General features: G+C 44.4%; 1 protein-coding gene across 2 annotated transcripts in view; it reads left to right on the top strand.

Moving 5' to 3' along the window:
* The first annotated feature begins 7,696 nt into the window (after positions 1 to 7,696).
* Positions 7,697 to 15,844, top strand: part of AGO4 (argonaute RISC component 4) — a 28,636-nt gene continuing 20,488 nt past the window's right edge. The window contains exon 1 of one of the 2 annotated variants that reach the window (XM_033157715.1): positions 7,697 to 8,156. In XM_033157715.1, coding sequence (XP_033013606.1) covers positions 8,138 to 8,156 — 19 coding nt within the window. In that variant the 5' untranslated portion in view covers positions 7,697 to 8,137. The remainder of the gene's footprint in view (positions 8,157 to 15,844) is intronic. The other variant, XM_033157714.1, reaches the window with a different exon arrangement.

Genomic DNA, 15,844 nt, shown 5'->3' with positions numbered 1-15,844 from the left:
TGGGAAGGTAAATGGCGTTTCTGTGTGCTGCTCTGGTTCGCCAGAAGCGGCTTAGTCATGCTGGCCACATGACCCGGAAGCTGTACGCCGGCTCCCTTGGCCAGTCAGCGCTGCAACCCCAGAGTCGTCCACGACTGGACCTAACTGGAGAGCTGGTGTGGTGTAGTGGTTAAGAGCGGTAGACTTGTAATCTGGGGAACCGGGTTCACATTTCCGCTCCTCCACATGCAGCTGCTGGGTGACCTTGGGCTAGTCACACTTCTTTGAAGTCTCTCAACCCCACTCACCTCACAGAGTGTTTGTTGTGGGAGACGAAGGGAAAAGAGAATGTTGGCCGCTTTGAGACTCCTTCGGGTAGTGATAAAGTGGGATATCAAATCCAAACTCTTCTAACGGTCAGGGGTACCTTTACCTTTACCTTATATTAATTAAAATACTTTGAATGTGGTTTGATAGTGATGGGCAACAGCTGTTGTTGGCGACAGATAGGTGTGGCAGGGATAGATTTTGGCACCTTGAGTGAGGACAAAATTTAATGCCCCCCCCCAAAAAAAAATATTTCTTATTTTCACATTTTTTTATAGTTGCTTTTTATGGATCATCTCAATAGGTATCCATATAAATATATGATGATTAAAATGATGATTTTATGCCCCCTCGGCTCACCTAAATCCAGCATTGCATATGGTATCCAGGAAGAGTAGCAAATAGCCTGGTGATGACCATGGAAAGACTCTAGCAAGCTTAAGTACTTGAAGGATTAAGAGCCATTCAGCAAAGCCATTCAAACTGCCTAAAGTTCAGTGTACAAATAGTAGTACTGTAATAACAAACTTTATGTATAATTACATATAAATACATTACACTTTATTAGTTGACATCAAAGGGAAATAAATCTTACTATGGAGTTCATGCCTAGTAAACATTTCCCAGAGAAGCAATAAATGCTTAAATCCCATTCTGCTTTATGATGGATGGGTGAATTGCCAACATAGGGATGGATGGGTGAATTGCCAACATAGGGAAATAATATAATAGACCGTATTTTTCCCCCCCCCAGATTTTAAAAACAACTTTATTCATTTTAATTTCATACAAGACATAAGAATAAAAACTATACAAACTATACAAACATTCAATCATTAAAAAATTGTGGACTCTAAGAATATAGGAGGGTATACAAGGAGTAAGGGAGGGGTGTCTCTTTGTTTCCACGCCTGTTACCTGTGTAGTAGTTTGTGGCATACTGAACAGCAGCAAGCATAGGAGCCAACTCCCAGGGGCCAAAGGGTCTTCACCCCCCCATAAAATGTTTGAGGAGGCTGCCCCCCCTCAGTTGATGAGTACTGCCATTCAAATTATGTGTGTATGTGTACGCACGCGCACACCACGTCATGTGATTATTATGTGGGGTGGAGCTGACTTTCCTTCATTGGAGGTTTTTAGGCAAAGTTTGGATAGCCAGAGGTTCTTTAGCTGTGATTCTTGCATTGCAAGGGGTTGGACTAGATGACTTCTGAGTTCCCTTCCAACTCTTCAGTTCTTTGATTCAGTACCATAAAGTGCACTTCTCCAAACTACAGATAAGAATGTGTGTCACTCTGTAACATAAATTCCAATATTAGGTACAAATTCAATACACACCAGCAGGTGCCACACATGAACTCAGTTGCACCACCAGGAGTGGTTCTGCTCATTTCAGTGTGGCCCAGAAGCTTATGCCACCATAAACATCATAAGATGCCACAAGACCCCACTTTGTATAACAGAGTCTGAATACATACAGTTGCAATCTGGAAGGCACTTACTTTGGAGCAGCCTTGTTAACATTAATGGAATCACTCAGAAGAAAGGACAGGATTGGAACTTCAGACTTTTAAAACACAAACCCATGTATGCCAATCAATCAATCAATCAATCAATCAATTAATAAGGAATATTTATAAACTGTTAATCACAAAACACAATAGCATTATAAGAAAAGAACATAAAATAACACAAGTAAAACAGATGAAACAGTTGTATTATATTTTTAAAACACTGTTGTTATTATTTTTAATGTATAGAGTGTTGGAGTCTGACTAATTTCAATGGTGAAAGTTAAGTCCATTGCATTCAGTGGAGCTTAAAGGTAAAGGTAAAGGGACCCCTGACCATTAGGTCCAGTCGTGTCTGACTCTGGGGTTGCGGTGCTCATCTTGCGTTACTGGCCGAGGGAGCCGGCATACAGCTTCCGGGTCATGTGGCCAGCATGACAAAGCTGCTTCTGGCGAACCAGAGCAGTGCACAGAAATGCCGTTTACCTTCCCGCCGGAGCGGTACCTATTTATCTACTTGCACTTCCAACGTGCTTTCGAACTGCTAGGTGGGCAGGAGCTGGTACCAAGCAACGGGAGCTCACCCCATCGCGGGGATTCGAACTGCCGACCTTCTGATCAGCAAGCCCTAGGCTCTGTGGTTTAACCCACAGCGCCACCCGCGTCAGTGGAGCTTACTTCTTAGTAAGTGTGTTTATGACTGCAGCCTTAAAGATAAATTGTGTATGTATGAATAGTGCATGTGTTTTACTGCCTTTTTGGATTGGGACCTATTTTATTTTTAACTGCTCAAGGGCTAATGATACCAGCTAATTTCCTCCCTACCAGTGTCTTTCATTCCTGCCAAATTCTGAGTGACATCCCATGATTGCTATTGATCTGTGCTCTCTGTGTTAACTATTAGCTGCTGGGTACTAATCAATCATTAATGCCAGTGAGAAGAGCTATCACATTTATCAGTGGACAGCAAATACACGCGCGCACACACACACTGAGGCTGTGATCCTAAGGGATTGTGTGTCCTTTTGAAAACTTTAGCATGTAGGTGAGCTTCAGATAATAGATCTAATTTATTTGCAAAAGGGTTACTACAGCCAGACCTTTAAGCCTGCCTACTTGGAAGTAAGTCCCTGCGATTTAAAAGATACTGTACCTACGGTACTTCATATCAAGTGTGCTTAGGAGTTTGACTACACAGACCAGGCATGTTCATGTTTACTCTGAAGTAAGTCCCAAATGTATTCAGTAAGCCTTACCTGCAGGTAAGTATATGTAGGATCACACCCTTAGAATGCTTTAACATGAAACTGAAAACACCTGAGCTGCCTTAATTATTACAATTTGCATATACCAACAGAAGCTTATATAAAAGATGCTTGTTTGGCTAGAACATGGATTTTGGAATAGGTGTGGCTCAGTGGTAAAGCATGTACTTTCCATGCAAAATGTCCCTGGCAGCTCCAGGTAAGACTATGTTCTTAGTTAAAGGAAGGATGATGCTAAAGGAGACAGTGAGATAAAATTCAGGCAAGTTTTTGCTTGCTAAAATTTAACATGTAAGTGTATTAATGAACCTAGACCAGGAGCAACAAGGAGCATGTCCCTATAGTGAATGTGGAATGAGGAAATGATACCTTCTTTTGCTGGGGTGGTTTTGCACAGTTCTGGGGTATAAATGTGTGTGTATTTTAAGTGTGTGCACACAGGTAAAGTGATAACTGAGCATGCCCATAATGATGTTGTTTTTAAGGTATCGGTATATGTGCATGGATAACTAATACCTGTACACATATCAAGAATTGTACTTGTGGTTTATGCAGTTCTATAAGAACAACCCTCCCCAAAAATCTTCCCACTTGGAAGAGGAATGGAGGGTAGGGAATTAATAACAGGGACAGCTCAAGAAACCCCCAATGTGGTTACATCCCACCAGAGACTAGCTACTACTGTGGATGGGAAAGAGCAGGTCATGAATCTGAACGGAAAACTTGAAGTGCACATGTGTGGATGTCCTCACTTAAATTTGTGCACACAAAATGTGGATTCTCAGTAAAGTAACAACCCCGTATGGATGTGTTTTATGTTATCTCAGCTGTTCTTACAACAGTCCTGTAAAGTAGGGCAGTTTTGCGACCCCCATGTTTTTTTCTGTGAAGAGGTGAGGCTGAGAAATGGAGACCTGTCTAGGATAACTCTGTGACTTACAGCTAAGGTGAGATTTGAAGAGGTAACTTTCTGTTCATCATTTAGTTTCTTGGTAACTACAAGTTTTCTCTGCTTTATTTGAATCCACCTAAATAAATATTTTCTAACCTATTTTAACCCTAACCTGGATAGCGTAGTTGGTTAGAGCATGGTGCTGCTAACGCCAAGGTTGTGGATTTGCTCCCCATATGGGACAGCTGCACATTCCTTCATTGCAGGGTGCTGGACTACTAGATACTCCACAAGGTCCCTTCCAACTCTAGAATTCTATAAGAACTATATGCCTGTTAATTTTTTTTGATGGGATACAGGAATGGTGTGTTCAGATGTTTTGGGGATGCCAGGCTTTAAAACTGGAGAAGCTGTACAGAAGTTCTTACTTTGACCCCAATATTGTCTGTTAACAAGGTCTTTGAGTAGCAGGAATGGGGAAGTCTGCAATCATTGTAATCTTTGAGAGCTGCAATTAGAGGCACTACTAAGGCCTTAAAAGACATGGTGAACACCTGTGGTGCAAATGTGCATATGCTAATTTATCCACTAGAGATGCAAATATAGGCTGGCTTTCAGAAGGAAAGCTTGCTGGTATGTTTACTATTGTATTGAGTTCAGTCATAAAGGGTGATGGCTCAACCATACTGGAGCTTTTTAAATGCTTTAAAGGGTATGAAAGAGTCTATATTTGCTATTATTCCCCAATTTCTCTCTTCCCCTCCCCAGGTTAAGGTTAATTTTCCTGTAGCACAAATTCACAAGAAAGCGGTGTGAGAGATTTGCAGGTAGCAGCTGCATGTTTATTGAGTATGCAAGCATGCTTAGAAAATGGATGTGCATAAATTTTCACACCAGTTCACTGGAAAAGCTAATGATGACAAATGGGAGTGCAGAAAATGAGCATCATTCCCAGGTAGCACTTTCTCTTGCGCTCCTGGTTCCTTGACAACCTTTCAATTTACCCCCCGCACAGTTGAAATCCTGTAGCCTTACTCAAAAGTAAGGCACACTGATTTCTATGAAACATGCTGCTAAGTGAATGTGACTTGGAGAGAATAATTTTATTGAAAGTAGGAGAGTAGAGCAATCTGTGTTACTTGAGTTACCTCTTCCTGCTAACACACTTGCCACTTACCCTTTTACCTTCACTTCAACAAGCCCTTACTCCCCACTTGGTGAGATGTGTGGCACAAACAGTACTGTGTGTGTACCATGCAATCTGCCTCACACCTCTTAAACCAGTGGTGTCCAAACTTTTTTCAAAGAGGGCCAGATTTGATGAAGTGAAGGGCCACGAGGGCCAACCAAAGGGCTAACAAAAGTTGTTGATGCGGCTGGATTACACTGACCTGCGGCCTACATTAGGCCCCCGAAACAGACTTTGGACACGCCTGTCTTAAACTAACTTTAGCTGCCCTCTATGCAGTGAAAGCATGTCAAAACTGCAAGTAGATAAATAGGTACTGCTCTGGCGGGAAGGTAAACGGCGTTTCCGTGCGCTGCTCTGGTTCGCCAGAGGCAGCTTAGTCATGCTGGCCACATGACCCGGAAGCTGTATGGCAGCTTCCTAGGCCAGTAACGCGAGATGAGCGCTGCAACCCCAGAGTTGGACACGACTGGACCTAATGGTCAGGGGTCCCTTTACCTTTACGCAGTGGAGGATACTGCCCCAACAGTCCAATCTGGTTGGCTTTTATACTCACTTGCCTCAGGCAACAAAATACCTCAGGCCAGCCCTGATCAAAACTTTATTGGGACTTGTTCATCATTTAGGAGGCTCTGCAGCCCTTGCCCCCATCCCCAAACCTGATACAAGGGTTGGGGAAACCTTTGGGACAGCATTTGAAGCAATCTATGTAATTTCTTTTTTCCTCTTTTCTAACAAACCCTCCTGAATTGTGTTTGTGTCTCCTAAGCAGCACACTTGGTGCTGGGAGGAATGCACCCATAGATCTTTTTTCAGCCTATAGTTTTGCACATTAAAAAATTATGCTTACAGCTATTGGAAAATGAGTGATTCCAAAATGTTGAGCTATGGGAGAGACATCTAAGAAGATGGATTGGGTTGTCAGAATGCTGGCATATGTGCTATGTTTGGAGATTTCCTTTTCAGTGGGACATACAAGTAGGACAGTAGTGAGGAAAATTTTCAGCCCAGGGGATGTATTCCATTCTGGGATATACAAGGGCTACATAACCTATGGCAGATATGACCAGAGGCAAAAATGGACAGATCAACAAATGTGAATTTTACTTTTCTATCCAGACTAGCAAAAAGGCATGATCAGCATTCAAGGACACATTCTAGGCCAGCCATGCAAAAATACTCAAGGAAGGTGTGAAGAGGGGCAATGAGGGCTGTGGCCTAGTGAGAGTTGCAAGGGCCATATAGAGGGAGTTGAAGGGCAACCTTAGGGGCCTGGGCCTGAGGCAGGGCAGTGTGAAATGGGAAATGCTGCCATGCCCAGACTGACTTTGGCGTTGGGCTCAATTGCCTCATAATTATGACTGCTGGGTGTTTAAATAGCTATAGATCCTCTACAAGGAAACTGGGAAGTGGGAACTGCATTAATATGAAGAAGGAATGGAGATTTAGGATGGAATATTCCCATCTTTCTGCTGTTGAAGCAAACATTTTACCAACAAAGAGGATGCAAAAATGGAAAAGAGTAATAGGCCTATCATGGGCCGGCTGGATGCAGAGGAGTGGTGGGAGGCACCAGCTGTGGAACCCCCAAGTCGAACCCACCAGGAAGAAGGCTCAGTAAGGGGAATGGTGGTGGGACATTGATGAGTAGTGCTTGCTATGTGTGCAAGACCTCTAATGGGGTAAATGACATCTGCTTAATGCCACAACCCTATTTTTGCTTACCTAGGAGCAAGACTCCTTGAATTAAATGGGGCTTGCTTCTGAGTAGACAAGGATATGATTGCGTGGCAACTCTCAGACCTTCTTAGAACTCCCTTTCTCTTCCCCACCCCATCATAGGTAGGCTCATGGTGGAGGGGTAGTACTTGTGGCTGGTGTGAAGAGAGAACACACTCCGCACATGTTCAAAGGGACTCTTGGGGCCCCACAGACCGAAACTCCCTGAAAACTTCCGAAAGGGCTTAAGTCCTGGAGCGATCTCTTCTCTTGCTGAGTGGGGACATTCGTGGGGGGGGGGGGTTTGGAGAGAAAGAATGGCCGGCGCCGGCGCCCCCGCTCTGCCTAAATGCCTTAATTTGCCTTTAGTTGGCTGGGCGAGGTCGGCGGCAGCCGCCTCTCTGTGCATGGGTTTGTGTTTGAGGGAGACGGTAACAGGCGCTCGCGCGGGGAGCGCGCTCCCCACCCTTCAACGGCGGCAGCGAATGCAGCGCTCGCCCATCAGGGTCTTCTGCCGGACCGGGGAAAAGCGGGCGAGGAAAGGAAGCTGATCTACACGCGTGTACAGCTTCGAGGCGAAGAGGACGGAACAATATACCGCGCCGCGCGTGCACCTTACGCGTCTCTTCGCCTCTGCCCCCGCCCCCGCCCCCCATGTTGGTTGAAGCGGGCGGAGCTAGTCGCGCACTCGCGCCTGAGGTGACAGCTGAGGCTGCGCTGTGAAAGGGGGCCTGGGTGCGCGGGCGCGCCGGAGGGAGGCGCAGGGGGCGCGCACGCACAAACGCACGCACGGCCTGGGCCCTAGTGAAAGGCAGCGAGCGGCAGTGGCCGCAGCGCGGATACGCACATTTACAGTCTCTCCTCTCTCTGGCACCGTCCACTCGGTCTCGGGGCCGAGAAGGCGCGCGCGTGCGTGCGCGCACATCCCCCAACACACAGACACGCGCGACCGAGCGTGGAGAAGGGGGAGGAAGAGGAGGCGGGTGGGGGAGGAGGAGGAAGAGGAGGCGCTCCCGGTGCTGAGGGAGAGCGCTGGGCGGCCGGGCTGGTTCCGCCGAGGCGGCCGCGGGCTGTTGGCGAGGCGGGGACGCCCCCTCCCCCCGCCCCCTGTTCCTCCCCCGTTCCCGGTACTGACCCTCACACCGGAGCCAATATTCCCGAAATTAAGAGATACGCTGCGGCGGCGGCGGCTGGAGCTGCGGGGCCCGGGGCGGCCGGGACCGGAGGGGACCGCAGCGAGGCCGCCGTCGCCGCCATGGAGGCGCTGGGACCAGGTGAGAGGGGGGTGAGGCCTTCATGTATATGCATGCAAAGGGTGTGCGGGGTGTGTATGCGAGCGAGTGTGGTGGGAGGGGCCCAACGGCGGTCTTGAGGCCGCGGGTGACGACGTGGGTCACGGTTGGGATGTGATGGAGGGAAGAAGGAAGGAGCCTTTGCCCTTGCACGCCTTGCTTGGGAGTGACATTGGGAGCGGGGGTTGCTGCACCTGGGGGAGGCTGCAGAGGTGGGGCTGGGAGTGTTGTTGGTTTTTCTTGAAGGGTGGGGCTGGGCCATGGAGCTTAAAAATGGATATATCTTCCAGCAGAAGCCTTGGAAGGAAGGAAAGGCTTGCTTAACCATTTGTTTATTTAGGTGAAAGGGGACGATGTCCGCAGACAAAACATTCATTTAAAGCACATACACACACCCTTCCAAATCACGGGAATTGTAGTTTGGCTACCAAAGAACTATAACTCCGTAGCACCCTTAAGTGTAAGCCCCCAGGATTCTCTTGGGGATGTGCGTACTTTATATGTGGCCTAAGAGGCTGATAGTGGTGGCCCTGTTGCTTTTGTGCCTTGAGGGCTATTTGCACCCACATAGCATGTAATGTTTTTAGGTAGATACTTAAAAAAAGAGGTGGTGGGTGCTGTAAGCAGCCTTGCACCTCAGTGTGAACTCAGCCCTGCAGGGAAATTGGCTCTGACCAGGCTTGCTTTAAAAATGGGTATGCCTGTAGCATAGTAGTACACTCTGCAGGCTAGCTGTTAAAAGTTATGGGCCCTAATTTATCTTGTTTTAGGTGTGCATTTTAGTGTTCATTCTCCCTTGCCAAAGGCTCTGGGTGGGTAATAATTTAAGTGGAATGGAGCAGTTACTTTTGAATGTCAACCCAAACTGGAAAGTCTTAGCACGAGTTGCAGAAGATACTGGTTGATGATTAGATGTAGGGACCGAATGGCCCAGTTATGTTCTTAGGATCTTAACCCCAGGACTGTGATAAGAGTTAAGGTACAGTATGTATCAGTAGTACTGGTGAGTAACTCCACTCTTGAACTGATGGAGCTCTTAATATATGAGATGTGCCCGGATTGGGCAACAGAAATAAGTGCTAGAAAGATAGCTAATATTCTTTGATTGGAGAGGGTCCTGCTTCAGCATAGTAGTGTAATGATATGAGATGTGATAACATTAAGATCTGGTTCCAGATGGAACTTGGAAGCATTGTGTTCATGAAGGGAACAACTGAGGTTAGCAATTGGTTGTGGTTTTTGGGATGAAGTAGGGATTTCTGCCTCCTGTTAGGTCTTTTGTCTCATGAAATAGTTCAAGTGATGTTCTTTCTTTTAAACTAGATTCTTAAGGCTTATTTTTTCCAGCCAATCTTTGTCTAATTGTGTTTGGTCTCCTTTTTTAAACTTACATTATCTAGTTGTCTGAACCATAAACCCATTGAGTGGGACCTGTCCTTTATGTGTATTTTGTATAGCACTTTGATTTTGTGGCATTTGATTGATTTAGTTATCATTAATCAGCCTTGCTTCAGCTTCTGTAACCTGGAGTTCTGTTGTGGGTAATTGTTGTTGCGTCCTTCATCTGAAGTCTCTCATCTGCACCCCCACTCTGTTTTGGTAGATGCAAAACTGTACCAAGTTCTCTTTTATGTATCTCAAATGTTGAGGGCTAAAAGCTGTTACATAGTTAGATGAGTCACTTTTGTAGTGCATTTTATATTTTTATTCTATCTTTTGACTCATTAGGAGCCCCCAGAGTAGCTAACTATCCAATAGTGTACAGAAATATAATTGGATGTCGTGCTTCAGATCTATCCTGTGAGACTGTTGCCATCTTCAGTCCTCCCCATATTCTCCATTTGCAGCCTGCAGGTTCCTTGAGAGTCTTGTGTTAGGTACTCAGTGAATTCCCACCTGGAAGTGGTATGAGTTGCTGTTGCTTAGCATCATCATTAGATTTGATTGGGTGAGCTTTTGGGGTGGTATGTATGTTTAGCCTAGGGTAGTTATCAGAGGTGGGTCACTGCTGAACATCAAAAGCATTACTAACACCCAAATATTGAAATCAAGTGGTTTATCTAGCAGTTTGCCTTTTCAAGCCTTTTTTGTCTTGGCTAGTAAAAGTCATATAATAATAATATACTATAATATAATAAACAAATAAATTTATTTATACCCCGCCCTCCCTGGCCAAGACTGGGCTCAGGGCGGCTAACATCAAGTATAAAAACAATTGATTAAAATACAACTTAAGAACAGGATTAAAATAAAACTTAATGCAGCCTCATTTCAGTGGAAGCCCAGATCAAAAACTGTTTGTGGGGAGAAAACGTAAAATCTTCACCAAGGGTAACTATCCAGACTGGTCCTACATGCACCACAAAAAAGCCAGGGAATAGGGGTTCCATCACAGAAGGAAAAGGAAAGGGGGAGGGGATCAGGCTGATTCCAAGCCAAAGGCCAGGCGGAACAACTCTGTCTTACAGGCCCTGCAGAAAGAAATCAGGTCATGCAGGGACCTGGTCTCATGAGACAGAACATTCCACCAGGCTAGAGCCAGTGCTGAAAAGGCCCTGGCCCTGGTTGAGGCTAATCTGACTTTCTTAGGGCCCGGGACCTCTAGAGTGTTACTATTTTTGGACCTTAAGGTCCTCCATGGGTCATACCCGGAGAGGCGGTCCCGTAGGTATGAGGGTCCTAGGCTGCAAAGGGCTTTAAAGGTCAAAACCAGCACCTTAAACCTGACCCTGTACTCCACCAGTAGCCAGTGCAGCTGGAAAAGCACCGGGTGAATGTGGTCCCACAGCGAGGATGGGATGACTAAATTAGTTCTGTGAAATTTAATCGTGGTTCTTTGAGGGAGGGAGGGAGTAGTGATGTCATCTCTCAGAGGTGTTTGCAAGACTGTCTACTGAGGGAACCTTCCTTGGATCCCCTTGTCTTGAGAAATCAGATTTATCTTGTGTTGAGAAATTATTCCTATTTTGGCAAGGTGGTTGGGTGGGCAATTGCTTATTGGATATAAAGGTAAAGGGACTCCTGACCATTAGGTCCAGTCGCGGATGACTCTGGGGTTGAAGCGCTCATCTCGCTTTACTGGCTGAGGGAGCCAGCGTACAGTTTCCGGGTCATGTGATCAGCACGACTAAGCCGCTTCTGACGAAACCAGAGCAGTGCACGGAAACGCCGTTTACCTTCCCGCCAGAGCGGTACCTATTTATCTACTTGTACTTTGACATTCTTTCAAACTGCTAGGTTGGCAGGAGCAGGGACTGAACAACGGGAGCTCACCCCGTTGCGGGGATTCAAACTGCCCTAGGCTCTGTGGTTTAACCCACAGTGCCACCCGTGTCATTACATATAAATTCTTTTAAATTTGGGGTTCTGGATGGGGTTTAGGATGGGAAATGCTTTGGTTCCCCTGATGGCTGTTCTGTACAGTATTGATGTGAACCATGGCTTTGTTGATCCTCCTTTCTTGACAGTTTTCAGTATCACCAGTTTATTTTATTTATGTTTTAATTTATATGCCTCCCTATACCCGAAGGTCTTTGGGTGGTTTACAGAAAAAAAATCAAAATATAAAACCACAAAATACATAATCAAAATAAAAACAGCAACAACCCAGTAACCCCCCTACAAAAAAATGTGGCATCCTTCTGGACAATCTGTGTAGATTGCAGGGAAGAGTATTGTGCTGCAGTGGTTCTGCTCCAGCCTTGTGGGATGGTTCCAGAAGTTGGTGCTGTAACTGCTGCTCTACCTGGTGGAAGTTAACCTTGCATGGTTCTGCACTCTGCAGGGTTCTACTCTAATACCTATATGACGCTGCTGGGTGAGGTCATTTGGAGATTTGGGGCACAGTGTCATTATGTTTTTATTTCTCTTTTTCATTTGTATCAGATGCAGTGTATGAATGGCTAAAATCAAGTAATGAACTGGATATGAATTAAGATGTTCAATCCTGACAAGACAGATGCAGGTGGTGGGTGATTTTATTAGAAAGGATCTAAAGGACATTCCTCCTCTTATCGGGTTCATACTTCCCATTAAGTAGATAGCTGTTTGGGAGTTACCTGAGGCTGTTTTTGGATGTCTGTGTAGCAGCTTGTGTTCTATAAGCTTTCACTGATATGTCCACTGTGCCCTTTACTGAAGACTCGGGGAAATGGCCATAGTCATGCATGCTTTGTAACCTTTTAAATTGACTGTTGTAATGGGCTTTGCATGTACCTTTCCTTATTGACAGTCTGGACCAGCTGAAGGTTGGAAGTCCAATACTGTATCTTTTGTTAGGGTTCTGAAAATGTGTGATGGTCATCCTTTGTGAGCCCTACAGGTTGCCTCTTGGTTACTGAGCTGAACTCCAGATATTGATTTTGACTTGCACAGCCTGAGTCTACTCTGTGATACATTAAAGATCACTTTCTTCCATATAGAGTTCTCCCTACATAAACAAGAGAGTTCTTTCAGTGCTGAAATAATAAAGTATTTTCAGCAGTGGTGCCTGGGTTGTGCCCTCCATGTGCATTGGAGTTGGGCCTTTTGTGTATCCAAATGACATGTTTGTTTCACCTGTGCTTTGTGTAAGGTTGAATTATGATGTTACTGTTGTTCCATGTTGCTCTAAACTCATTTCAAAAGGAATTTTTTTTTAATTGACTAGATTTTTAAAATGTGTGATGTCCATGTAAACCCCTTTGCTTTTTGCAGCTATGTTGCAGTACATTTACCTATAAAAAACAGAACTCTATTTTTTTCTTTGCAGTGGACAGTTTTGCTAAGACTGTACATTTGGCAACTTTTTGCCTTTTGACAAGTGAATAAGTGAAACAATGGGATTATTTTTCCCCCTTTAAAGTGTCCTTAATAATTCCTTGATAAGGGATCCGGTGTTGGTTGAGGTTTAGGTTGTTAGCTGATAGCCCCGGAAGTTGCCAGTTTTTTATTGCAAAATGTGGCCAAGCGTTGGTTTAAGCAAGCTTAATGGAGCTGGTAAATTCACCACTTCTCTGTTCACTTGTTATTTCACTTCCTTTGTCACTTTCAGGAAAGAGGAACACAAGTAGGTTACTGAACTTCACAGGGAGGTTCCTTTCCAAAGAACTTAGTGTTGGTGTCCTTGTGAGGAGTCTGTGAGGCAGGCAAAGTTCACATTTGGGGGATTCCTTGTGGAATGAGTATGGCTTAGAGAGAGTGATGACTTTACCAAGGCTACCCATTGACCTGAGCAAGCTTTCGAACCTGAGTTTCCCACATGCAAATCCTCTAGCATGCCACAGTGGCTAAATATGTAGAAAGGCTGATTCACAAAAGTCTCTTAAATGGTAACTCTTTCTAACAAATATTGCATTGTACTCATATTGCATTATGCACCCAGGTGTATTCACCTTTGATTTATGCTCATTATGAAAATTTAGATGACCCCTTGCCATTCAGGGTTGAGGGAGAAAGAAGCTGGTCACATATGGCACACAGTTAAACTATGGAATTTTCTTCCACCTGATGTAGGGATGGCCACCAACTTGGATGTTTTTAAAAGAGGGTTAGACAAATCCATAGCAGATTAGGCTATCAGTGAATGCTAGTCATGATGCTTGTGTACTGTCTCCTGTGTTAGAGGTAGTGTTCCTCTGAATAAGAGTTGCTGGAAATCCCAAGAAAAGAAGTGTTGTTGCACTCAGGCCCTGCTTGCAGGCTTCCTGTAGGCATCTGGCTTGCCATTGAGAACATGATGCTGGACTAGATTGACCTTTAGGTTGATCCAGCAGAACTCCTCTTAGTTATATGAAATGGCTTGTGCATTGTGAAGTGCTGTCGGATCTTCTGGGCGTTTTGTCTTCTGCGTTGATATATTCCTGAAGATGCAAGTGATTTTCTTATGTAGACAGATACCGGTACTTAAATGTAAAATTAACAAAGCAAATATATGGGCTGAAGTTAAATTGCTTATAAATAAGCTTGTTTCTTTGGAATATTGGTTTCTGAATTGCATGACATAGGTGTCAGATTCCACCTGAAAGATGATAATTTGTTGGCTCTAGCATGTTTGCATTTTAGCAATCTGTGCTGTGATTTTATGTGAAGGATGGTGGCACCCTGCTTCAGTGACTCACCTTCTTAATCAAACTCACCTCAGGAAGAATTGTGAAAACAGTTGCTTTCTTTAACAGTATTTTATCTGTTTGTTTGATATTTATTAAATTTCTGTGCCATCCAAGAAGCTACATAATTCAGAGCAGGGTTCAAAATTAGCAGGGCGCCAGGCGCATTTTGCACCTAAAGATCCTCCATTTGTGAGCACCTCCCAAAGTCTGGGTGCTATTTTTTTGTGCCTGTCTGACACTCAAGGATTACAGAAATGCATGTGCTTTGAAGCCTCAAAGTACATGTTAAGGATAGACAATATGTTAAGGAGTTTGACAATAAAAGCAGAGTGTTTTGAAGACTGAAGTACGTTACCAATCTTTTTATTGTAAGTACCAAATTAAACATGTATTAACAATTTCTGCTAAAATGTGATATTAACAATGTGTCACTTAAGTGAATTGTGTATTAGCTAATGCTAATTGTGTATTAGCTCAAAACAATAAATAAAAAGTGTTGCCAACTTCTCCCCAGTGGCGACTAGACATTCTGTTTTGATGCCTACAACCCAGGTCCCAGAAGCCATTTGGCTCCTAGCTTTTCCATCCCAGTTTCTAACACTGATTTAGAGTGCTAGTGATTATTTGTAAAGCCCTAAACTTCATGGGACCTGGTTACTGAAGGACCACTTTCTGTAACACAAACTGGTCAAGGCCCATAAGAAGTTGGGCAGGTGATGCTTGGGGAGTGATGGTAGGGGATGGGAGAGCAAGTATGGATTGGCTGAAATGCCTGAAGGAGGGCTAAAAAAAAATACTAATCTGTTGACCATACAGCCTACAGTGGGGAAAAATACACCCAGTGCTGTGCTGTGTGGCAGTGATTCATGGTAATCAGCTGAATTTTGCTTACAGATATAAGTGGAGGTATATTTCTAGTCACAAGTCTCATGGTTTAACCCAACCTGCTATGCATTTTGGCCTTCTGGAGCTCCTGTTTGTCTCAGTCTGTTTAATTTTTCTGTTAACAAAAAAGTTAAAGAAGGTTAGGTTCTGGTAGTAATTGGACTTGGATTTATTCTACATGCCCTAGAGCAGGGGTGGCCAACTTCCAATAAACTGCGATCTACTCAGAGTTAAAGACTGGCAGTGATCTACCCTCTTTTTTTGGGTTCAGATCAAAGTTGTTGACCATTTTTAAGGGATGAGGAATGCCCCATTTTGGGGGGGTGAAGGGCAAAAGTTTTGAGCTTTTTTTAGGGGAGCCAGACGTTTGGCTTCTTTGGGGGGAGCCACCACAGATGTCCAGTGATCTACCTGTTGGACGTGCCTGCCCTAGAGAGGTGGTGGATGCCCTTCCAAGTCATGGTCTATCATTGCTTTCTATCTGTAATGTTTGAGTAATAATGGCCTTTCAGGAGTTTTGTAAGAGATACAAAGAGATACAAAGATACAAAGAGAGTAAAAAATACTTAAACAGAAGTGCTGTATAAATGCAAACTATTATTTCAGAAACTGAGGGAGTTTTTGAAAGTAATTTCATCTCATCAGCTCAAATGCTGAACCTACAAAAATTGTCAGCCCTGAAGGACACCAACATAT

This window comes from Lacerta agilis, chromosome 8 (genome assembly GCF_009819535.1).
Source record: "Lacerta agilis isolate rLacAgi1 chromosome 8, rLacAgi1.pri, whole genome shotgun sequence".
Lineage (NCBI taxonomy): Eukaryota > Metazoa > Chordata > Lepidosauria > Squamata > Lacertidae > Lacerta > Lacerta agilis.
The sequence above is the reverse complement of the archived record's forward strand: the minus strand, read 5'-3'. Positions and strand labels throughout refer to the sequence as shown.